This window comes from Saccopteryx bilineata, chromosome 5 (genome assembly GCF_036850765.1).
Source record: "Saccopteryx bilineata isolate mSacBil1 chromosome 5, mSacBil1_pri_phased_curated, whole genome shotgun sequence".
NCBI lineage: Eukaryota > Metazoa > Chordata > Mammalia > Chiroptera > Emballonuridae > Saccopteryx > Saccopteryx bilineata.
The window spans coordinates 29,181,087-29,205,384 of record NC_089494.1 but is presented as its reverse complement, the minus strand read 5'-3'; the positions used below and the strand labels follow the sequence as shown (position 1 = coordinate 29,205,384).

General features: G+C 42.4%; 1 protein-coding gene across 3 annotated transcripts in view; it reads right to left on the bottom strand.

Moving 5' to 3' along the window:
* Positions 1-23,633, bottom strand: part of INO80D (INO80 complex subunit D) — a 100,440-nt gene extending 76,807 nt beyond the window's left edge. For 2 of the 3 annotated variants that reach the window (XM_066232808.1, XM_066232809.1), the window contains exons 1-3: positions 23,252-23,633; positions 2,501-2,593; positions 2,145-2,391 (exon numbers count right to left, since the gene is read on the bottom strand). In XM_066232808.1, the coding sequence (XP_066088905.1) occupies positions 2,145-2,362 (218 nt within the window). In that variant the 5' untranslated portion in view covers positions 2,363-2,391; positions 2,501-2,593; positions 23,252-23,633. The remainder of the gene's footprint in view (positions 1-2,144; positions 2,392-2,500; positions 2,594-23,251) is intronic. The other variant, XM_066232810.1, reaches the window with a different exon arrangement.
* Between the last annotated feature and the right edge of the window lie 665 nt (positions 23,634-24,298).

Here is a 24,298-nt window from a genome sequence, read left to right as displayed (position 1 = left end):
AGTCACAAGATACATTTATCCGTCCCACCCTAAAGGCTGGTCGTGAAAATATTTTCTGACATTAAACTGGTCCGTGCCCAAAAAAGGTTGGGGACCACTGCTCTGACCACCAATCAGATTACTCAGTCAATTAAAAGTCCTTGGGCTGAAATTTTTTCTAAAACAATATATAAACCATCTCAAATCCCTAAGTGTCCAAGGAGTAACTGCATCAACAATAATGAAACTTTATTTTCAAAAGAATATTAATCTTTTGTTAAAGTATGCCATGTAGTACAGTTATAACTATCAATAGTTATACACAGGTTAAAACATATTACATGAATTCAACCTGAATTTCTTGAAGCAACATAACATTACCTTCTGCTAAAATCTACTTTAATCTATTTTCAAACAGCCCTACAAATAAAAATATCAACACCAAAAAATATCTTTACTTATTTATTTATTTATACACACACACACACACACATTCCATGTTCATTCATATATTCTTGGACCACTTTTGAAAAAATTATGGATATTAGTATTTAATCAAGTATAGCTTCTCGTGACATAGCAATACAAAAATCCCTTCCCTTAGCTTGTTCTAAAGAGGAAATTACTTAGCATATAAAGGTGAAGACATGTGCTTCACAGAACTAACATGTTGGACAAACTCAGAGTGACTGTCACTTTACTTTTTGCTTTAGCTACAAGAGAATATTTGCTTCAGATTAAATAATAAAAAAAAAAATCCAAGGTTGACAATTGCAACTGTGATAAACTGAATTTAAGACAAAACTTTAGAGATGTGTTTATAATGGAGCTTGAAAGAAAAAGTTAACCCAAGTTCTTCCATTCTTTAACTTTAAAAAGGGTAGGGATAAGAAATTATCATCTTCAGTCTGCTAAAACCAACTGGACAGATATGTTTACCCTAATACAGAGGTCCCTTTATCACCTGAGATTAAAATTTTATTCCTTGCCTCACTAAGCAGCTGTTTCTAACTTTCGGGTATTGTAATTTGAAGCCTTAAATGCTCATTAGAAATTCTAACAGAGTATTCCCAAATCACCACATTATACTATACTCATTTTGGTGGCATCTCTAGCAACACAAATTATTTATTTCACCCTAAAAGTATAAAAACTGCTCACCATGACATATAAAATACATTTTCCTTTTCATCAATTTATGCCGGTAACATTTGCTTATGTATAGGAACAAGGATGAATTTTTTTACTACTATCTTAGATAGTCTTAGATATTCTACCTAAAGATAAAAAGTATTTAAAACTTCCTTATAAAATAAGTATGCAGCTCTCTGTAATAGCCCACAACAATCAACATGGTCTCTGGAGAAGGGAAGAAAAAGTGATTATATGTGAACTATAGTGTGAATTTTCCTACAAATAAGAGATGAACAACCAGCTTATGACTTCTTTAAAAATACCTCCCTGTTTTATTGGTTTTTAAATTCAGGAAAGTATAAATTCATAGTTCTAGTGATAAAACTAGAACTTACTATGAAAATACAGTTTCTAATTCATAGTAAACATACTCTATATGGAACTCTTTTTAACCAAAACAGGCATGATTATAAAACAATGCCAAGTACTGCTTAGAAGTCTGAGAGAAAGTAAATCTGAGTGATTCAAGTCATCATTCTTTTGAGTAATTCTTTTTCAGTAAATACATACCCTTCACTACCACCTTTCAAGCACAGATTTTAAAATTCCAAAATTATTATTATTAATTACAAAAACTAAGGAGTTCCTATAATTTTTCTCATTTAGACAGATGACAAAACTAAGTAGAGGAGTCAGAAACACTTTACATGGCTGCAAACTAAATACATCCATCAGTACCAACACTTCAAGCAACAACTCTGAGGTAAAATAAATTTTTTTGCATAATCCTAGAAATTCCACTAAATCAATATAAAAGCACTCAAACATACTTTTCAAATAATTCCCCAAATTTACTACTTCGTTTTTTAAAAGCTGCCATCTCTCATCTTTAGAAGCATTTCAAAATTTACTCAGATTACTCCCAGAAAACATCATTTAAATTCACCGCATCAAAGGAAAAAAAGAGAAGGGGAAAAAATCCCCAAGCCTACTAATTAAATCAAAGACTGAATGCCATGATTAGCTCTTACCTACGATCCTCTGATTTGGGGATGGGGTTGGTGCAGCGCTGGCTGTTATACTTGGCCACATATTCACATTGCTTGAAGGGGGCAGTCTTGTCCTCCAGAACGTGTCTGATACAGAAAGCGTAGCCGTTGAGTCGCCGCTGCTTGCACAGTTTGGGGCTATATGAGCACAAGGGCTTATTGTCAACCTCAGAGAAGTGTATATGTTTCCCTTCATACATCACGTGACTCTATTCCTTGTGAACATCAGCTAAAAGACCACCACAAAAAAAAAAAAGAAACCCAAATGATAAATCAGAGCGTATAAGGCAGATTAAGTTGAGAATTTCACTGAGGGACTTCTGGCCCTACAGCCATACCTGATTTTAAATCTTCTGCACCATAGCAACGTTAAGAGAACCCCAAGGATACCACACTTTGGAATGCTGCAGAATCAAGATGAAGCAGATTGTCTACAAAAATATCAAAAGGCCTAGTTAACAAATTGAAATAAGCACAGCTTGCTCACCCCGGAAGTAAAATACTAGGACATCACCCTCCTAATGGGATGGATTCTTCATTGTAATCCAACATCAAGATACTAAATTCAAATAATAAAAGGCATGAAATATTAAGCTACCTTACTCTTCCAAATTGAACTAAAGAACTTCTCTGGTTAAGTTTCAGACAAAGCTCAGAACAGTTAGGGGCCTCCACCAAACAAATGGCTAAGGCAGCAGGTCCTTCCACTTCATTACTGGGGCTCTAAGCTTCTACACCTATTTTCAGAACGCCTATCTCTTTATAAGACCAATGGATCTCAAACTGCCCTCAGAAAGGCTACGTTTTGTTGATAAGTCAGCCAGTATTTGGTAATTTGTAACAAATGTTTCTATGAGATACAAAAAAAGAGCAAATTCCTATTTTTAAAAGTCATTTTCCCTTTAATCTTTCCCCTCATTTATCCCATCCAAACTATAAACTTCTTGAGCCCAAAGACCAGTCACCCAACCACACTTCCACCCTTCAGTCCAGGGCTGTGTACCACATAGTGCTCCAAATTATACTAAATAGAATAATCATCATGGTTTATGAGTCTTTGGAGGTTTAGTAGGAAAACAAAAGATATCAACAATACTCATAACCTCTATAAACACAAAAGTACCCACAGTAGCATCTATAGTATATTATACTATCACATAGTCTACAATGAAATGGAATCAACTAGAATCAACTCATCAAGTCGGGACAGTAGTAGGCTGCCGTGGTCTAACACACTTTCTACACACTCTTAAAATCACCCACCTGGCTGATGGAATGGCTTAAACACCAGCTACAGAAAAACTCAAGAAATTCTCTCACTAAACTCAATATGAAATTCCTTATACCAGTGAATGACAAGACACATAAACGCAACGGGGTCAAGAAGATATGCTTGCTCAAGTCCAAAATCTGGGATTACTTTGTTACCTTGAACAAGTCATTTGACCTCAGTTTTCTCATCTGTAAAATAGAGATAATAATAGTAGCCACATTATCATCATGCTGCTCCAAGGATCAACTGATAGCATGCAACACACTAAATACCGTGCCTCGTGCATGGTAAGTACTGAACAAATGGAAATTATTATTTATGTGTTAACTATTTTTTAAAAGAGAGAAATGAAGAGAGGGAGGGAGACAAAGAGAGAGAGAAAAGCATCAACTCATTGATCCACTTAGTTGTACATTGATTGCTTTTCTTTTCTTCTTTTACAGAGACAGAGAGAGGGATAGATAGGAACAAACAGACAGGAACGAAGAGAGATGAGAAGCATCAATCATCAGTTTTTCATTGTGACACCTTAGTTGTTCACTGATTGCTTTCTCATATGTGCCTTGACCGCGGGCCTTCAACAGACCGAGTAACCCCTTGCTCGAGCCAGTGACCTTGGGTCCAAGCTGGTGAGCTTTTGCTCAAACCAGATGAGCCCGCGCTCAAGCTGGCAACCTTGGGGTCTCGAACCTGGGTCTTAGGCATCCCAGTCCGACGCTCTACCCACTGCGCCACTACCTGGTCAGGCGATTGACTGCTATTCATACGTGCCTTGACCAAGATCAAACTGGTGACCCTGGGTTCAAGCTGGTGACCTGGAGGGTCAGGCAGGCCATCCCGGGCTCCAGTCAGCAACCTCTGCTTTCCAGATCAATACTCTACACAATGCACCATCACCAGTTAGGCCATAGATATTAATTCTTATTATTACTACACTTGACCTACCGATGATAAAAATAGAGAATCTGTATTACCCTTGAGAAGCATTTCACTTACTCTAGTAGAAAAACAACCCTGAAATATTAGCTTGGTTAATAAAAATCACATTCATTACTGAGTAAATCTAATCATATACCAAAGTAAAACAAAAATAGCTATCCCTTCTCACTTTATCAAGGTGCAAGGAAGAAAAGTTGAGTTAAAAATCTGAATTTAGCTGCATGTTCAGAACAGGAAATGTTTCAAAGCAAACCCATGCTGTTTCCTTTTTACACTCTTTGGCCTGTTCATCCACCTGGCAAACAAAAAATCCTTCATGGATTAAGTTTAAGTAAATCTATAATAACTTCAGGAAAAGAAAATACACTGGATATAAGAGAGAAGAGTAATAGAGAGAATCAATTTGTCATTATGACAAAAGCACCATACATTTCTATATGTATGATATTTTATAAATCAGGATGACATCTGAGGGCAGGCAGAAAGGGATATAAAAAGCATGTTTACTTTTTACTCTGACATATTCTAGGTATGCAATCATAACTGTTGATTGATTCTCCCTCTTTAAGTTTTATACTTTTTTTCTTATTTAAATTGGCCTGAACTACTGGAACAATGTTAATAATAACGGCAACCAGTTACTCGTAACCTTAAATGAGAGTGCTTTGAGTCAATGGTAGGAATAATGCTGACTTTTATCATGATGTATTTCCTGTTATGTTATGCAAGTATTAAGTAATTCCCATTTTGTTAACTTGTTCTTTAAAAAAATTTTGTTTTTAGAGAGAAGAGACAAAAAGAGAGGAGAGAGAAGGGGGGGGAGGAGCTGGAAGCATCAATTCATAGTAGTTGCTTCCCACATGTGCCTTGACCTGGCAAGCCCAGGGGTTTGAACCGGCGAACTCAGTGTTCCAGGTCAACGCTTTATCCACCATGACACCACAGGTCAGGCTGACTTGTTCTTTTTTTTTTAAAAAAAAAAAAACCCTCAGAATTAATGGTTAATTTTATCAAAATCTTTCTTGGTTTCTGGAGAGATGATCATTTTTCTTTCACACTTTTTAAAATATGACGTTTAGCCTGACCAGGCGGTGGCGCAGTGGATAGAGCATCGGACTGGGATGCAGAAGGACCCAGGTTCGAGACCTCGAGGTCGCCAGCTTGAGCGCGGGCTCATCTGGCTTGAGCAAAACTCACCAGCTTGGACCCAAGGTTGCTGGCTCCAGCAAGGGGTTACTCGGTCTGCTGAAGGCCCGCGGTCAAGGCACATATGAGAAAGCAATCAATGAACAACTAAGGTGTCTCAATGCACAATGAGAAACTAATGATTGATGCTTCTCATCTCTCTGTTCCTGTCTGTCTGTCCCTGTCTATCCCTCTCTCTGACTCTCTCTCTGTAGAAAAAAAAAAAAAAAAAAATGACGTTTAATATTTCCTGATACTAAACACTACTTCCAGTCTTAGAATAAAAGCAACTTGCTCATTATGCATTATTCTTTGAATGTATTGCTGAGTTATACTTGCTAAAGTTTAAGATATTTGTAATGGTCTAGTTTTCTGTTTGTGTACTTTGCCAGAATTTGGTATCAATATTTCAAAAAATAATTTTGAAAATATTTCTCTTTTTGTATGTTCCTGAACAAGTTAAAAAGCACTGCAGTTATAATGTCCCTTAGAAGGGTGCCTGGGCTTAGCAGTGTTTTTATGCAGTGAATCAGGTTTTCAAATTTATCTCCATACAGTTTAGCAATATGACCTCTTACACTTAATTTCCTAAATATATGTGATTTAGTCTCATATTCTGTGTATTATTCATTCAGACACCTATGTGATATTTGGGTTTTCTCTCTTTGTTCATGACAGGTTGCAAAGGGATTTATCTATTTCATATTTTTACCCATACCCTCTAAAAATATCTCCTGAATTTATTAGTATCTCCATGTATGTCTTCTAAGTCATCAATTTCTGCTCTTCCCTTTGGTATTTCTTTCTGTTTTCTTTATATTATTTTATTTTACTTTATTTATTTTGTGGCAGAGACAGAGAGAGAGGGACAGATAGGCACAGACAGGCAGGAAGGGAGAGAGATGAGAAGCATCAATTCTTTGTTGCAGCACCTGAATTGTTTATTGACTACTTTCTCATATGTACCTTGACTGGGGGCAAGTGACCCCTTACTCAAGCCAGCAACCTTGGGCTTCAAGCCAGCAACCATGGGGTCATGTCTATGATCTCACACTCAAACAAGTGACCCCACGCTCAAGCCAGCGACCTCAGGGTTTTGAATCCGGGTCCTCGGTATCCCAGTCCAACGTTCAATCCACTGTGTCACCACCTGGTCAGGCTATTTTACTATTTTTGTAACTTCTTGGGCTGAATTTTTTTATTTTCATTTTTTCTTGCTTAGTAATTTATGAATTTTTCTGAGTACTGCTTTAGCCATATCCCATAGATACTAGTATACAGAATTTTGATTATCAGTATTTTCTAGTTTATTTGGATTTGATATTTTAATTTCTCCTTTACCCAAAGAGTTATTTTTAAATTTTTATTTATTTTTAGCATGAAAGGGAGACAGAGAGAGGGACAGATGGGGACAGACAGGAAGGGAGAGAGATAAACATCAGTTCTTAGTTGTGGCACCTTAGTTTTCATTGATTGCTTTCTCCTATGTGCCTGGATGGAGGAGGGGCTCCAGCTGACCCAATGACCCCTTGCTCAAGCCAGATGAGCCTGCACTCAACACAGATGAGCACGCATTCAATACAGCATTCTCGGGGTTTCGAACCTGGATCCTCTGCATGCATCCCAGGCCACTGCACGCTGCACCACTGCCTAGTTAGGTGGGGTTTTTTTTAGATTTTATTTATTGACTTGAGAGAGAGGAGAGAGAGAGGTAGGGGGCAGGAGCAGGAAGCATCAACTCATAGTTGCTTCTTGTATGTACCCCAACCGGGCAAGTTCAGGGTTTTGAACTGGCAACCTCAGTATTCCAGGCTGATGCTCTATCCACTGTGCCACCACTAGTCAGGCCCAAGAATTATTTAACTTTTTTCAGATGACAGAGTTTTATGCTTTTCTTTGCTTTAGTTCTGGTTAAGAATAAGAAGCATAACATGTATATATTCTGGCTTTTTGGATTTGGTTGAGATTTTCTTTGGGGCCTAATAGGTACTCTTGCAAAAGCACATTGTTTCCAGGTATGTTGTTATACCATATATCATGGTATTAATGTCCACTATGATATATTTGTCTGCTTGCTCTATCAAGAGCTGAAAGAGAGGAGTCAAAACCCCACACTATAATTTGATTTGTCTGTTTCTCCTTATTTTTTGTTTTATAAATTTTATTTTATTATTTGTTAATTAAGTGAGAGCAAAGGAGGCAGAGTGACAGACTTCTGCCTGTGTCCCGAGATCCTCCCAGCAAGCACTCTACCCCAACGGTCTGCCATGGCAAGGGGAGGGGACAGGCACCATTGCTTGGCAACCAATCTATTTTTAGTACCTGAGGCAGAGGCCAGCAGTCATTCTCAGTGCCCAGGGCCAACTCACTCAAGCCAATCGAACCACGGCTGCGAGAGGGGAAGGAATGGGGGTAAGTAAGGGGTGGAGAAGCAGATGGTCACTTACTTCTCCTATGTGCCCTGACTAGAAATCGAACCTGGGACATCCATACACCGGGCTAATGCTCTACCACTGAGCAAACTAGCCAGGGCCAAATTTTAGTGTGGTTTTTTTTAAGATTTTATCTATGGATTTTAGAGAAAGGGGAGAGAGAAAGAGGGGGTTAGGAGCTGGATACATCAACTTGTACTAGCCGCTCCTTGTATGTACCTTGACTGGGCAAATGTGAGGTTTTAAACCAGCAACTTCTCAGCATTACAGGCCAACACCCTATCCACTATGCCACCACAGATCAGGCTGTTTTATAAATTTTCAAGCTGTATTATTTGATATTTGAGATTCATAACCATTAGACTGTCATTCTTTATTATTAGAAAACAAGCCCTGGCCGGTTGGCTCCGTGGTAGAGCGTCGGCCTGGTGTACGGAGGTCCCGGGTTCGATTCCCGACCAGGGCACACAGGAGAGGCGCCCATCTGCTTCTCCACCACTCGCCCTCTCCTTCCTCTCTGTCTCTCTCTTCCCCTCTCGCAGCCGAGGCTCCATTGGAGCAAAAGATGGCCTGGGCGCTGGGGATGGCTCCTTGGCCTCTGCCCCAGGCGCTAGAGTGGCTCTGGTCGCGACAGAGCGATGCCCTGGATGGGCAGAGCATCGCCCCCTGGTGGGCGTGCTGGGTGGATCCCAGTCGGGCGCATGCGGGAGTCTGACTGCTTCCGTTTCCAGCTTCAGAAAAATAAAAAAAATAAATAAAAAAAAAGAAAGAAAAAAGAAAATGCAACTCAAGTGATTGATTTTTTGTCTTGCATTCAACCTTGTCTGACACAAGTATTTAGACTCATTTTTTTGGTTTGAATTTGCCAGTTCAGTCTTTGCCCATCTTTTTACTCTCAAGTTTTCTGAGGTATTGTTTTAAATCATGGGTCAGAAAACTCTGGCTAGCCTGAGTGGGCAGTGGTGCAGTGGATAGAACATCAGCCTAAGATGCAGAATATCCAGGTTCAAAACCCTGAGGTTGCTGGCTTAAGCGTAGCCTGACCAGGTGGTGGCGCAGTGGATAGAGCGTCGGACTGGGCTGCGGAGGACCCAGGTTTGAGACCCCAAGGTCGCCAGCTTGAGAGCAGGCTCATCTGGCTTGAGCAAAAAGCTCACCAGCTTGGGCACAAGGTCGCTGGCTTGAGCAAGGGGTTACTCGGTCTGCTGAAGGCCCACGGTCAAGGCACATAGGAGAAAGCAATTAATGAACAACTAAGGTTCATTAATTTCAAGGTGTTGCAATGAAAAACTGATGATTGATGTTTCTCATCTCTCTCTGTTCTTGTCTGTTTGTCCCTGTCTACCCCTCTCTCTGACTCTCTCTGTCCCTGTAAAAAACAAAACAAAACAAAAAAACCCTGAGGTTGCTGGCTTATCACAGTTATGACCCCATGGTCACTGACTTGAGTATAAGGATCACTGGCTTGAATAAGGGGTCACTCACTCTGCTGGAGCTCCCCCAGCTTCCCCATCACAGCACATATGAGAAAGCAATCAACGGACAACTAAGGTGCTGCAACAAAGAATTGATGCTTCGCATCTCTCTCCCTTCCTGTCTTTCTGTCCCTATCTGTCCCTCTCTCTTGCAAAAGAAAAGAAAACTCTGGCTTACCAGACAAATTTGGCCTGCTGACCATTTTTGTAAATAAAGTTTCATTAGAACACGATCTTGTTAATGCATTTACATGTTGTCTGTGGTGCTCTCAAGCTATGACAGGAGAGCTGAATAGCTGCAACGGAAATGTTATCATTTCAAAGCCTGAAATATTTACTAAAATATTATCTGCTGGTCCCATTTTAAAATGGCATCTCTTAATTAGTTTGACTTTTTTTGCTCTTTCATTTTCTTTTAATAAGTGGGTTTATATAATTTGTAATTTTGTATTTATTTATATGGTATACATTTTATCTTAATTATATTATCTTAATTTTTTTGCATTACTTTTAGCTTTCAATTCTATCTTTTATTACATATTTAATTATATAGCCTGTTTTCTTGGAAGATTTGATCTGTATCCTTTCCATGTATACATTGCACAAAGAAAATTAGAATATTTTGGCCCTGGCCGGTTTGCTCAGTGGTAAAGCATTGGCCTGGCGTGCGGGGGGACCCGGGTTCAATTCCCGGCCAGGGCACACAGGAGAAGCGCCCATCTGCTTCTCCATCCCTCCCCCTCTCCTTCCTCTCTCCCTCTTCCCCTCCCGCAGCCGAGGCTCCACTGGAGCAAAGTTTGCCCGGGTGCTGAGGATGGCTCTGTGGCCTCTGCCTCAGGCGCTAGAATGGCTCTGATTGTGGCAGAGCAAAGCCCCAAGATGAGCAGAGCATCGCCCCCTGGTGGGCGTGCCGGGTGGATCCTGGTCGGGTGCATGCGGGAGTCTGTCTGACTGCCTCCCCGTTTCCAGCTTCGGAAAAATACAAAACAAACAAACAAACAAGAAAATTAGAATATTTTGGATTATCATGATTGACTTCATGTTATAAACAATGAGAAATTTTTCCATTTTTTTAACTGCCCATCCCAAATAAAGTATTTTTTCCTTATGCTATGATTTCTACATTGCCATAGTTTATAACATTTTAATGCTGGTCCTATATTTAAATTTATTCAATGCTAATTGCTAATCCATTTAATTTAGTTCTTAGTTCATCTCTTGATTCAATAGTTTATAATTTACTCACCTCTCTTCTCTATCCCCCACTTCCCCTCCACTCCTGACCTAAGACTGACTTATGGAATCTATGCCATGGTTTTTGTTTGGAAATATATGTCAATTGATAATATACTTAAAACTACAGGTTACCGGGACATAAAATTCTTGGGTCATATATGTTTCTGTCTACTGACTGTATATTTTTTTCCATGTCTTCTACAATGAAAAAGCCTGAGGCCAGCCTCTTTATTTTATAGGGGCTTGATATATTTTTTTTCATTTGACCTAACAAAAAATCTGTATATTTAAGGGCTAGAAACTTTTAGAACTTCAAGTCTTCTGTTATCGTGAGAAACTTAATGTCGTGTGTGTGTGTGTGTGTGTGTGCGCGCGCGCGTGTGTGTGTGACAGAGACAGAGAGAGGGACAGATAGGGACAGACAGACAGGAAGGGAGAGAGTGAGAAGCATCAGTTCTTAGCTGTGGCACCTTGGTTTTTCACTGACTGCTTTCTGATATGTGCCTTGGCCAGGAGGCTACAACAGACCGAGTGACCCCTTGCTCAAGCCAGAGACCTTGGGCTCAAGCCAACGACCCTGCACTCAAGCTAGTGAGCCAGCGCTCAAGCTGGATGTGTCCACACTCAAGCCAGCAACCTTGGGGTTTCGAACCTGGATCCTCTGCATCCCAGTCCAACACTCTTATCCACTGCACCACTGCTTGATCAGGCGGAAAACTTAATGATTTGATAAAAAATTTTCTGCTTTTTATTCCATTATCTTCTTTAGGGGTATCAATTATTGGTAAGCTAAATTTACTGTGTTCATTATCTCTCTCTCTCTCTCTCTCTCACCTTCAAAACATTTACTTTTTCGGCCCTGGCCAGTTGGCTCAGCGGTAGAGCGTCGGCCTGGCGTGCGGGGGGGACCCGGGTTCGATTCCCGGCCAGGGCACACAGGAGAAGCGCCCATCTGCTTCTCCACCCCTCCCCCTCTCCTTCCTCTCTGTCTCTCTCTTCCCCTCCCGCAGCCGAGGCTCCATTGGAGCAAAAGATGGCCCGGGCGCTGGGGATGGCTCCTTGGCCTCTGCCCCAGGCGCTAGAGTGGCTCTGGTTGCGGCGGAGCGGCACCCGGGAGGGGCAGAGCGTTGCCCCCTGGTGGGCAGAGCATCGCCCCTGGTGGGCGTGCGGGGTGGATCCCGGTCGGGCGCATGCGGGAGTCTGTCTGACTGTCTCTCCCCGTTTCCAGCTTCAGAAAAATACAAAAAAAAAAAAAATTACTTTTTCTATTTTGGATTGCTCAGATTTCTCAAGTTTACCTCCGATATCCCCAGCTGTAGTGAGTATCGCTGCTTTGAAAGTGACCTTCATTTCTATTATGACTATATTTTTCTCTTTTATTTTATACCCAAGTTCAACTTATTCCTTTCTTTTGCCTATTTACAGATCTTCCCTTGAAGATTCAATACTGAACTAGTCTCTCCAACCCACAAGGGCCCCTACAGAAATTTTAGGGAATGATAACATAGGCTTTATTTCTCTTCAGGTGACTAAGATCAGCAGCTGCAAGGCTGTTGACTGTCAGGTTCTCCATGCTAACCATTGCAAAAACAGTATGACTGTATAGTTGGTAATTCGATCCCACCTCTCTTGTCACTCAGGGAGCCCAATGTACACACCAACTTTGCAACACCAAGGTTTCTTTTCTTTTCTTTTTCGTGACAGGGACAGAGAGAGGGATAGATAGGGACAGACAGACAGACAGACAGGAAGGGAGAGAGATGAGAAGCATCAATTCTTTGTTGCAGCACCTTAGTTGTTCATTGATTGCTTTCTCATATATGCCTTGACTGGGCTACAGCAGACAAAGTAACCCCTTGCTCAAGCCAGTGACCTTGGGCTCAAGCTGGTGACTTCGGGGTCTTGAACCTGGGTCCTCCGTGTCCTAGTCCAACACTCTATCCATTGCATCACCACCAGTGAGGTGGCATAAAAAGTTTGAAGTTACTGTTTTTTGTCCCCATGGTGGGTCACCCACCTACTTGGGAGAAAGCTGCTTCCCTCACTTTGCCTAAGTTTTTTAGAGAAAATCATCTTCTCCTGGCATCCTCTCTTGCCCTGGTTCAATTTTCACTTCACGTTAATAATACTAATTCATATATTCTGATTATGAGGTTTTGTCATTCTCATTATTTTTAGTTAGGAGAGAACAGAAATGTACACCTACTTCTGCCCACCCCTGAATTGTACAGCAAAAGAAAATCATAAAACAAATTATTTAATTTTTACAACTAATTACCTTTCTAATAATTTCCTTATATTTTTTATTTTAAGGAATCAACATGTTACTAGAGAAGTTACTAAACTTGATTCAATTTATTTTCACTGTTAAACTGACATGATTTTAGCTTCAAAGGCAAGTATTTACTTATTAAACACTTTTGGAAAATCCAACATTTTCCTTGAAGCTGTGGAGGATATAATAGTAAGAAAGATAACTTTTGCCCTCAGAAGATTATAATCTATGAGATGAGATGCATTCGGAAGGAAGGAAGTGAATAACTGGAGGACCTCACCCACAGCTGTGAGCACCCCCGGTACCTGCAGTGCCACCGGGCCTGAGCCAGGCTGCTCCCTCTGTCAGAGCAGCGGACAGCCTCTCTCTTTGTAGGGCTCCTCTAGCCAAACACAGCTTCGCGGTCACCACATGGGACCCCGAGGGCTGAGTTAGGGTGCAGCTCCCTGTTTGGCCTCATCACACTCTGCTTTCACTGACTGCTCTTCTGTTGTCATCTCTCCTAGAAGATAAGGTCCCAGAGGGTGGAAAGTTTTCTGTTCATCTTTATCTCCCAGGGCCTTGCAGTTAACAGGTGCTCAATAAGTACATGCTACCTCCATTAATAGCTTCTGTGACAGCAACCTTTAATTCCAGGTCGTTTACCCAAAACAAAGTTCACTCACTGATGATTAAATAACTTCTAAAAATCACTCAATTAGTACTTTAGATAGTCTATAATTTCTAATAGCTGTAGTCATATACCTAGAGAAAATTAGTATAATTTAGCTTTAAAATTCTAGCATAGCTCATGAAATAACATCAACATTTCATCAAACGGATGTCGTACAATTTGCTACCCATTGTCTATTTAGCAAGTAATGTTTAAAAAATATAAGAACACATTAAAAATCTGCCTAGTTAACTTCCTTCTAACTCTAAGAATTCATTAATCTAGCCAACTGCCCTCTTTCAGCATTTGCCATAAGGTGCAAAAGCTCTTGCTAATCACTTCTCTGCCATTATAAAATGGTGTTTAATTTCAACATCTTATAAACAACTTCTCTTCAATCTTAATTTTTTTACATCTATCTGTGATTCATTTTTCTTCCTACTTCTTTGATTTTAAGGTTTTAAAGTCCTACTAAAAGCCAACCTTACATCACTGCATTTTCCTTTTGAATAACCGACTGGTTTCTCCATTCTCAAGCCCCTCTTTTAAAAGTTCAACTTAATCTTTACATATTCATATTTTCAATTCCCTGATGACTTGACCCTCATTTTATATACCATAAAAGGAAAGAATGTTTGGGGAAATCTAACTTCCTTCTAAGTATCATTTAATATCAAAATCACTTTGTCTATAAACTGAAAACAATTATTCCTTTAGTCTTCTCTACTTAATAGGTTTTTCCTTTTTTAATTAAAGAAATCATGAAAAAGGCACTAAGGCAGATCTCAGGGAAAAGATCATACATGTTCTCCATTCTCTATATCTAGACTCCCACAACCTAAGTTCTTTACCCTCCTCCACCAAAGGTGAAGTTCACACGGAACTCCCTCTTTGACATTCACTGTAAAATATCATAGAAAAGAGAAAACACAGAACATATAATAGAGTCCACATGACCTTAATCAAATGTCTTACAGATCCTAACATTTAAATACTATCACAAGTCTAATGCATAAAAACAACTAAACCTAAAATAAACTCTACCTTTTAACACATGATAAATATCACTTAAAAAAGGAAGGGAAAAAAAATCCTAACCAGACTTAATTTATTAACAACTACAAAGATATTATCTTCAGCTATGGAACTAACTAACTTGCTTAGAATATAAATGGATCTATGCTCCCTTAAGGAGCAAAGGCAGGTAATTAAGCCCTTTAGAATAGCAGAACATGTACCTTATTCAATTACCAAAGAGCAAAAAGAACTATTACTGAGAACAGTCTCACAGAAAGTCTCTCCATAGTAAACATATCCAGGAATATCCAGGAATAGAAAATATGATTAGGTGTAAAATCTTTTAAAAAAAACAAAAAACCCTCCTTGATAATATATGCTGAGTTTAACTGGAAAGTAAAACAACTCTTTTTCGTTTCTTTCACCTTGCAAACACAGAGAAATAAGACATTTAAAGGGAGAAAAGGAAGGAAGATAAGCTTTTAACAAAAACCTACGGCCCTTTCAGTCTCCCAACAGCAACATAAACCAATTTGACAAAAGCATGAACATTCCTCTCTTGGGGACCGCTGCTGGCTCCCCGCCTGGGGAATCTCTGTGTGTCATTCCTGTTCTTCGGAGTCTCGTGTTTCAGAGCATGTTCACCTCACTGCCACAGCACCTCCCCGACTGCATCTGTAACTGTACACCGGACCCCTCGGAGAAGCCGAAACCTAACATACACCGCAATTTTTGTCAACCCAGCATGAACCTAAGTTCTCAGAATGTTACTTTTCTGATAGAATTGCTGAAAAGAATATTTACTTATCCCAGAGTCACATTTTTAGTCTTAAAAAAGCTTTTCTCCCATTTTAAGCTTTTCTGAAGTTTAAATCAACTTCACAAGCAAAAAATGTAATAACATACTAAACAGATGAGTATATTAATTTTTTATTTTATTTATTTATTTTTAGAGAGGAGAGAGACAGAGAGGGAGAGAAAGGAGAGAGAGACAGAGAGAGAGAAGGGGGGAGGAGCTGGAACCATCAACTCCCATATGTGCCTTGACCAGGCAAGCCCAGGGTTTCGAACCAGCAACCTCAGCATTTCCAGGTTGACGCTTTATCCACTGCGCCACCACAGGTCAGGCGAGTATATTAATTTTTTAAAGAATGAAAATCCCACATTTAAATGTGAAAAGTAGTAAAATTAGAAATAATGAAAATCAATTGATGTGAGCTGAAAAGATCAGTGAGAAAAACTGCCTATCACCCAAAAATATAAACAATACTCAGTATAGAGTTCAAACTAGAAGAGCTGAAAATAAATCAAGTAACTGCTTATTGAATGTCTATTATGTGCCAAACTGCATTGGACAAGTGAGTTTGCATTATGAATTCAAATTTAAATGCCCTTTATGGTAGCTGAGTTCCTAACTGATCTATCAGAAAGGTCAAGGAGAATTCATGCAGGAGTTGAGAGCACCTATCGGCTCTCGCGAGTATCAGAGGTGGGGCTCAAACCTGGTCCTCTTAATTATAAGGTCTACGAACTTGGGCAAGTTATTTAGCTTTCAGTTTTCTCACATGTAAAGAGAGAATTATAATGGTACACACCTGTTGAGTCGTTTAGAATTAAATTAGGTATTTCATGAAGCTGCTTAGCATGGTACCTAGTACATACTAATCACTTAATGTTAACTACTATTAGAAGTTGTAAGTAGTAGTTTATTAGTATTATCATTTTAATCTAGAATCTGTAGAGCTAAAATGCACTCTCTAGCTGCTAGTGGTTTTCTGAATGGTACAATGTAATTCTCCATTAAGTCAGGCCCTCCCACCTTCCTGGGGCTAGGCTCACAGAATCTACCAAGAAGTCATCCATATAATACACATTAAAAATCTAATATTAAAGCCTGACCAGGTGGTGGCGTAGTGGATAGAGTGTCGGACTGGGATGCGGAAGACCCGGGTTTGAGACCACGAGGTCGCCAGCTTGAGCGCGGGCTCATCTGATTTGAACAAGGCTCACCAGCTTGAGCCCAAGGTCGCTGGCTCAAGCAAGGGGTCACTCGGTCTGCCGTAGCCCTCCAGGTCAAGGCACATATGAGAAATCAATCAATGCACAACTAAGAAACCGCAACGGCCTGACCAGGTGGTGGCGCAGTGGATAGAGCGTCGGACTGGGATACGGAGGACCCAGGTTCGAGACCCCAAGGTTGCCAGCTTGAGCGCGGGCTCATCTGGCTTGAGCAAAGAGCTCACCAGCTTAGATCCAAGGTTGCTGGCTCCAGCAGGGGGTTACTCGGTCTGCTGAAGGCCCACGGTCAAGGCACATGTGAGAAAGCAATCAATGAACAACTGAGAAGTCGCAATGCGCAACGAGAAACTGATGATTGATGCTTCTCATCCCTTTCCGTTCCTGTCTGTCTGTCCCTGTCTATCTCTGCCTCTGTAAAAAAAAAAAAAAGAAAGAAACCACAACGAAGAATTGATGCTTCTCATCTCTCTCCCTTCCCGTCTGTCCCTCTCTGTCTCTGCCAATATTAAAAATATTGCCTATTCTATACAGCATCTATATAGTATTTTCTTGTGATGGAAAATACTAGCAGAATGAGCAGTGCTTGACTTGGTTATAGCATTTATTAGCTCCAGTTAATCATCCTTTACAACGAACGCTTTCTGACTTCCTGTCCACGCCAGACACACTCAATTGTTACAGAAACCCTACATTGCAGGACAAGAAAAAAAAAGTTGTAGCTATAGTATTGAAAGTCCTTTTGTTCTAAGAATCTGAAACTAATGGCCTCTTTGTTGCTAAACTCCACATACACTGTTCCATCCTTATCTTACTTGACCTCCCTGTAGCATTTGACTCTGTTGAACACTTTCTCTTTCTTGAAAGTCTCTATCCGGCAGCTCAGTGAGTGGCTTCGTTTGTTTCTCTTGCCCCCACACTCAAGTATCACCGTTCCCCAAGATTCTCTCTACCTTATTTTAAAGGGATGCAAGACAAAATACTTTATGTGGACCACCAGGGTGGGCCAGGGGCAGACTTTGGCAAACTTTGCTCATCTAAAGAGGACCGACTCAAACCAGTTCCAGTAAATTGGTGCAATTTTAAAATAAAAATGCAGTTTTAGGATTTCTCGATCTTCCAATTAATCAAAAGAAGATAAAACCCCCACAAAATATCCTAATTTTTTTCATGTCAGCAGCTCATTTCAACTATTAAAATACAAGTTCTATGACCTTGAGAAATTCATTTTATAAATCTGTTCCCTCATCTATGCAATGGCAATGATAGTCACACAAAACACACAGAAAGTGTGAGTCGAGACATTTCTACAGGCTTTCATGTTAATTTCTACTCTACATCTACCCCAACACTAGGTTACTGTGCCAAGTTTCAAACCAAAGGTACAAAATTGTGAATGTGAATAAACGCATTTTTCTGCACAAGTGTCCATAAAGTTTATCAGATTCTCAAAAAAGACTGAGAACCACTGACTAAGCCAAATTTTTCTACTTCTACAGCTTCAGTTGTTACCTACACAAGGATGATTCCAAAACCTATATCCGGTCAAACTAGGCAGCCACTTGCCCTCTGTAACCAGCCTCTCCACTTCTCTCCATCTCCATTGCCATTGCCTCCACCTTGGACCCAACCTTCAGTCTCTTCTCAGCAACTCTCACTGGTCTGATTCCAGCCTTGCTCTCCTTTATTCCCCTCTTTGTACAATTCCAGTCCTCTAAACACAAATACTTTACTTGGCCAAAGGCCTTCAGGGTCTGCTTATAAACGTAAAAGGAATCCAAACTCCCTTAGACTAACACAAACTCCTTAGGACCTGGCTGGGCTGACCTCGCCCTCCTCCACTATTTACTCCAATTCCTACAACTCTCCCACAATTTGCAACACAGAATACTCTTGTGTCCTCTGGCATTTATTCATACTTTCAGGTCCCACCTTCAGAAACGCCTTTCTAAAACTCTTCCCATTTGCTCAGGGCAGAACACCCTTGAATGGTCCTCACTTTTAGGCTTGCCCCAGGGCAGCCAGAATAAATAGCTTTCCAACCTCCAGACGAATCTATCCCTTATCATTCAGGCTTGTAAATGGCAGCACTTTTTCCTTCTCCGCTAGACTAAAAACTCCTCAAGGGTAGACAATGTGTCTTTGTATTTACGGGGCCCACAATTAAGGTTAAATGAATGAAACAGCGCGGGCTAGGGTAAATATCCCACCCTCCCAAGGGCTTGCAGCAAGCACACACATCCACCCACCACCCACCCAGGCAGGCAGAGAACTTGTTTTAAAGGAGGAGCTATAAGTAAAATAAACCCACCTTCACTCACTGGTGTGACCACTCCTTTACGTTTGCCAACTCACAGAATTCAGCAGCAGAGAGCAGACTAACATCAGGCTGCTGAACGTTTCTAGGAGTACACTGCTAATGTTTTGCTGGCACAAAAATATTTATTTGCCCCATGAAGGTAATTATAACATTCTATCTGTACTCAATACTCACTAGTATTATTAGTATATACTGAATCAAGAACTCATTCACATTGAAAAAATTCACATAGAGAATACTGAAAATCTTTAGAGGAAAATATCTAAAGGTCATGCACCGGACACTATTCTAAAGGCTTTTATGTGCAATTCCTCATTTAATTGTCACAGTAACCCTATGAATAAGGTATTGGTATCATTATCACCTTCTTTCCCAAATGAAACTGAGATGAGATAAAGTAATTCATCCAAATCACATAGGTAGGCTTCAAGGCAAGTTTGACTCCAGAGTCTAAGCTTTAACCAACAAAAAACTACACATTGAAGATTATGTTTATGTTGTATGCACATACTATCACACAAGACAAAACACAACAAAATGTTAACGGTTATCTCCTGGGATAAATAGGTCTGGGTAGAATGCATACAAAAATTGGTCACTTTTAGTCAGAAAGAAAGCAAACAAGCAAATAAATGGTATTCAGATGGTGCTAACAGAACAGTAAGGTAGGCCAGGGGAACACATAAGAAGCACCAGCTAAGAGCCAAGCACATAGGCTGTCTCATCTAATCCTTACATCAAAAAGTACAGATAAAGAAGCCAAAGATGCCCTGGCTGGATAGCTCAGTTGGTTAGAGCGTTGTCCAGATCCACAGAGGCTGCCAATTCAATCCCCAGTCACGGCATAAACAGACTAACGTTCCTCTCTCTCTCTCTCTCTCCCCCCTACCTCCCTAAAGTCAATAAATAAATAAAAAAGAGAGAAACCAAAGATGAAGTAACCTATCCAGTGGGAAAACTGGAATATGAACCCAAAGCCCAAAACAAAAATAAGAAAGTAAAAAAGAACCCATAGTCCAAATGTGTCTGACAGTAGGATACCATGCTACAAATAAAATTTAACTGAAAAACTGTCTTAAAAAGAATCACAGTGGGCCCTGGCTGGTTGGCTCAGCGGTAGAGCGTCGGCCTAGCGTGCGGAGGACCCGGGTTCGATTCCCGGCCAGGGCACACAGGAGAAGCGTCCATTTGCTTCTCCACCCCTCCGCCGCACTTTCCTCTCTGTCTCTCTCTTCCCCTCCCGCAGCCAAGGCTCCATTGGAGCAAAGATGGCCCGGGCGCTGGGGATGGCTCTGTGGCCTCTGCCTCAGGCGCTAGAGTGGCTCTGGTCGCAACATGGCGACGCCCAGGATGGGCAGAGCATCGCCACCTGGTGGGCAGAGCGTCGCCCCATGGTGGGCGTGCCGGGTGGATCCCGGTCGGGCGCATGCGGGAGTCTGTCTGACTGTCTCTCCCCGTTTCCAGCTTCAGAAAAATGAAAAAAAAAAAAAAAAAGTCAAAAAAAAAAAAAAAGAATCACAGTGGATAAAGCATAGACCTGGAACGCTGAGGTTGCCAGTTCAAAACCCAGGGCTTTGCCTAAACAAGGCATATATGGGAGTTAATGCTTCCTGCTCCTTCACCTTCCCTTATTTCTCTCTCTCTCTCTTTCTCTCTTCTCTCCAAAATAAATAAAATTTAAAAGAAAAGAAAGAGTAAAGAAAAGAATCAGCCCTGGCCAGACAGCTTGGTTGGTTAGATCATCGTCCCCATATGCAAAGGTTGCCAGTTCAACCCCTGGTCAGGATACACACAGAAACAGGTCTATGTTGTTTTATTTTTTACTCTCTCTAAAATCAATAAATAAAAAACATATTTAAAAAAAAAAGAATCAGAACCAAGAACCAAGTAGCCTGCCATTTAAAGTCAAGGAGAGAAAAGAGAGAGGTTCTGGGTTTTTACTTTAAGCTTTAGTTGAGAATATCTTTTCAAGTATCTCAAAATAGCCAGAAGTATTGTCTAAAATCAGCATTACAGTCAGGGATCTGGGACAAACAGTTACATTAGCATGAATTAAATGGGCTTGGATGTGACTCCGTTGCATATGCAGTGGAGTACCTGCTTGGGGGACAATTTGCTGTCTCCAACCCATTCTCACCTATCCACCTATTGCTTACAATTTGCCAAATGTGTGTAGGGAGACTGGACTACGTGTCCAAGAATACTGCTAACTGTATTTGGAAAAAATAACCTCTCATTATCTAAAACTATCTTCCCAAACCTGGATAGTGAGAGCTGCTAACCCTGGGGAAACCTCTCAGATAAGAATGAATGGATCAGCATTTTTTTAAAATAACTTGTTTAATTATGGGCACTCTGACTTAGAAAATTTTAAATCCATCCAAACCAAAATTTCATTTCTCTAAAAATAGCAATGACATGATTTGCTAAGAAAAATAATTGGGTGGGGGTATACAAATTTCCTTCCACAATCTTTCAGGAAAGAAAAATTATTTCAGACTTATAACAAACTCCACCACTCCTTCAGGAATAAAGTAGCCCTTGAGGCAATTAGATTAGGAAAGTACTATATAGACAGGGTGAAAAAGTACAAGACTTTTGGGATTTGTACATATACAGTTTTTGAAAGTTTAGAAATGTAAAGTTAAAACTATCTTTAAAATATCAAATTATGAGGCAAAGAGATTTTTTAAACCTTAAAATGTCCTAAGAAGAGAATAATCAAATTATTTCTTCCACCCAATATGCTCTAAAAATGACAAACTACCACAGAAGTAACAATTTTGGATACACAAGTATATAAAAATGTCCAAGTCAATAAGCAATTTCAATTAATAAAGTTAAACAATTATCAAACGTAATTTGCAGTTTTGTATGAAATCTATATAATCTCAAATACCACATTTTTCTTAAGAACTAATGCTAAATGGCTGGATAGCTATCATCGCGGAGAAACAGGAGTTTTCTTTTAGGCAGACAAAAGTAAAAGACACACATTAACAATCACAGAAGGAGTCTCACTCACTTCCACGCCTGACAGAAGTCAGCACTGACCAAGTCATGGGTTATCTACTGCTGTGCAAGTACCCGCTCTCACAGGGGAATAGTGTTCTTGAGGGTAGAGTGGTCAGAATGTGGAACACCTCTGCCAGCCAACTCCAGTCTGCCACCAGGCAGGACACACAGATACACACAACATCCTGTCCTAGGTCCACTGAAAAGGGAAGGAGGGGAAAGAACAAATGAAAGAGGAAAACTAACCTATCCAAACATGCCCATACCGGAGGCTGGTAGTGGGGGGCAGGGTACATTAACATTCCAACTTCCATACTAAAGAACAACCAGAAGGAGGTTAAGTGTAACCACAGGAAACATCCTATCCTTGAAAACCTGGATGTCTAGATTTGGAAATTTAAGTTTTCAACTTAAAAAAAAACACAACAACACTTTCAACGCTCATGGCACCAAAATATACCTAAAATTGAACCCGTTTAAACATAGAAAAGGGGGGGGGACACACACGGTGTCAGCTATGTTCAGTTAGTTCCCTGAGGACTCTTCCACAGACGCTTCTGAGTTGCAGCAGTAACAAATTTCCTTAAAATCCCCATTTTCCTATTGCTGCGGTCGACTATAACATATCACAAAATGCAGATAGTTATTCTCAGAATAAATCAACTACTGATACTTAATCGGTGTTCCAGGAGCTGCCCTGCCCACCTCCTCCCCCTCCTAATTTGTAATACTTCCATGCGTGCTGGCAACCAGGCCCCCCACGCTCGGGCTCCGTTCACGTGTCTGTTTCCCCGGACAGTGACCACACAGGACAGGAAACAGCTACCTCTGGGGGCTGCTCCAGAAACCCAGCCCCAGACACTGACAGTGCCCTCGCCGCTCCCTAGTCCCACCTGCAGGCGCTGTCCCGGAAAGGGGGGCTGCAGCCCCGGCCGCGTCCGGGATGGAGGGGGTGGGGGTGCGCGTGCTCGGCCCGAGAGGGGCCCGGTGTCCGGGGGGAGGGCGAAGGAGGCGGTGAGGACAGCCTGCACGGACAGACACACCACCTGAATTCACCTCCTCCCCTCCCACCGCAAAAAGCCCAGTCACTAACTAATCAGCTAAGAAAAATCCCTGGAAAACTTTTCCAAACGGGAAGAGAGGGCCCTCCGCCCGGCCCGGGGGCTCCCGGGGAAGGGGCCGGAGTTTGCAGCCCGCGAAGGGCTCGCCGGGGAGCGGGGTGGGGCGCGGGCGAGGGGTGCAGGGGCGGAGTACCTTCAACCGACGGGAACTGGCCAAGAGTTTCCAAATAGCCGAGAGCTCCCCCCACGCCCTCGGGGGTCGCGAGCGCTAGCGCCGGGGCTGCCCGGAAGGGGGGCAGCCCCCCATTCGGGCCCGAAAGGAAACTTTCCGGGCCGCGGCTGCACCTGACTCCTCACCGCCCCGCCACCCCACCCCACGCCCGCCCGGCCGCCTGCCCCGCCCCGGCCGGGCCGCCCCGAGCGCGGAGGAGGGGGATAAAGAAATTGAACTATTACCGGAATGGGGGAGGGGTCTGCGAAAGAGCCGGGGCCGGGGTGGGTGGGCGCCCGTTCCCCGCTCCTAGGCCCTGCCGCCCCAGTCCCGGCGACCCGGGCCTGCCGCCCCGCGGTAGAGCCTCCCGGCCAGCGCACGTCCCGGCCCCGCGGCGCCGCCGTCCCGCCCGGAGGCCCCGGGGGGCCCGCAGGGGCGCGGGGAGGCCCGGGTGCGGGGGCAGGGCGCGGTCGCCGCGGGGCCCGCCGGCCAGAGGCCTAGCCGGCACCCCCCCGCTCCGCACCCCCACCCCGGCCCGCGCAGGCCGCGCCGCTCGCCTCGCTCCGGCCCCGGCTGGATCCCCGCCCGCTCGCCCGCCCGCCGTCGCCTCCCGCACGAGGCCCCGGGGTCCCCAGCCCCCGCCACCCCAGCGCGGGCCCCTCTCACCCTTTCATCCTCTGTCCGGGGCCTGGCGCGGGCCGGCGAATCCCCGGCCTCACGTAAGCGCGCTCGCCGCCCGCCCTGCCTGCGCGGCCCAGCCCGTCGCCCTACGGGAGCCCGGGGATGTGGGCCGGGCCTGGGGCCGCCTCTGCTTACCTTTCAGCTGCTTTTTTTTTTTTTTTCTCCTTCCCCCCTTTTCCCTCGGCTGGGCTGACAGATCAGAGTGAGAGGCGCTGGCAATGGACTAGGAAGCTCGCTGCCGCCGCTACCGCTCCCCACTGGGCTCCGGCGAGAGCCTTTCCCGGTCAAGCAAGAGGGGTGAGGATCATATTTTTATTTTGGAAACTAAAAAGTGCTCCCAGGGTCGGT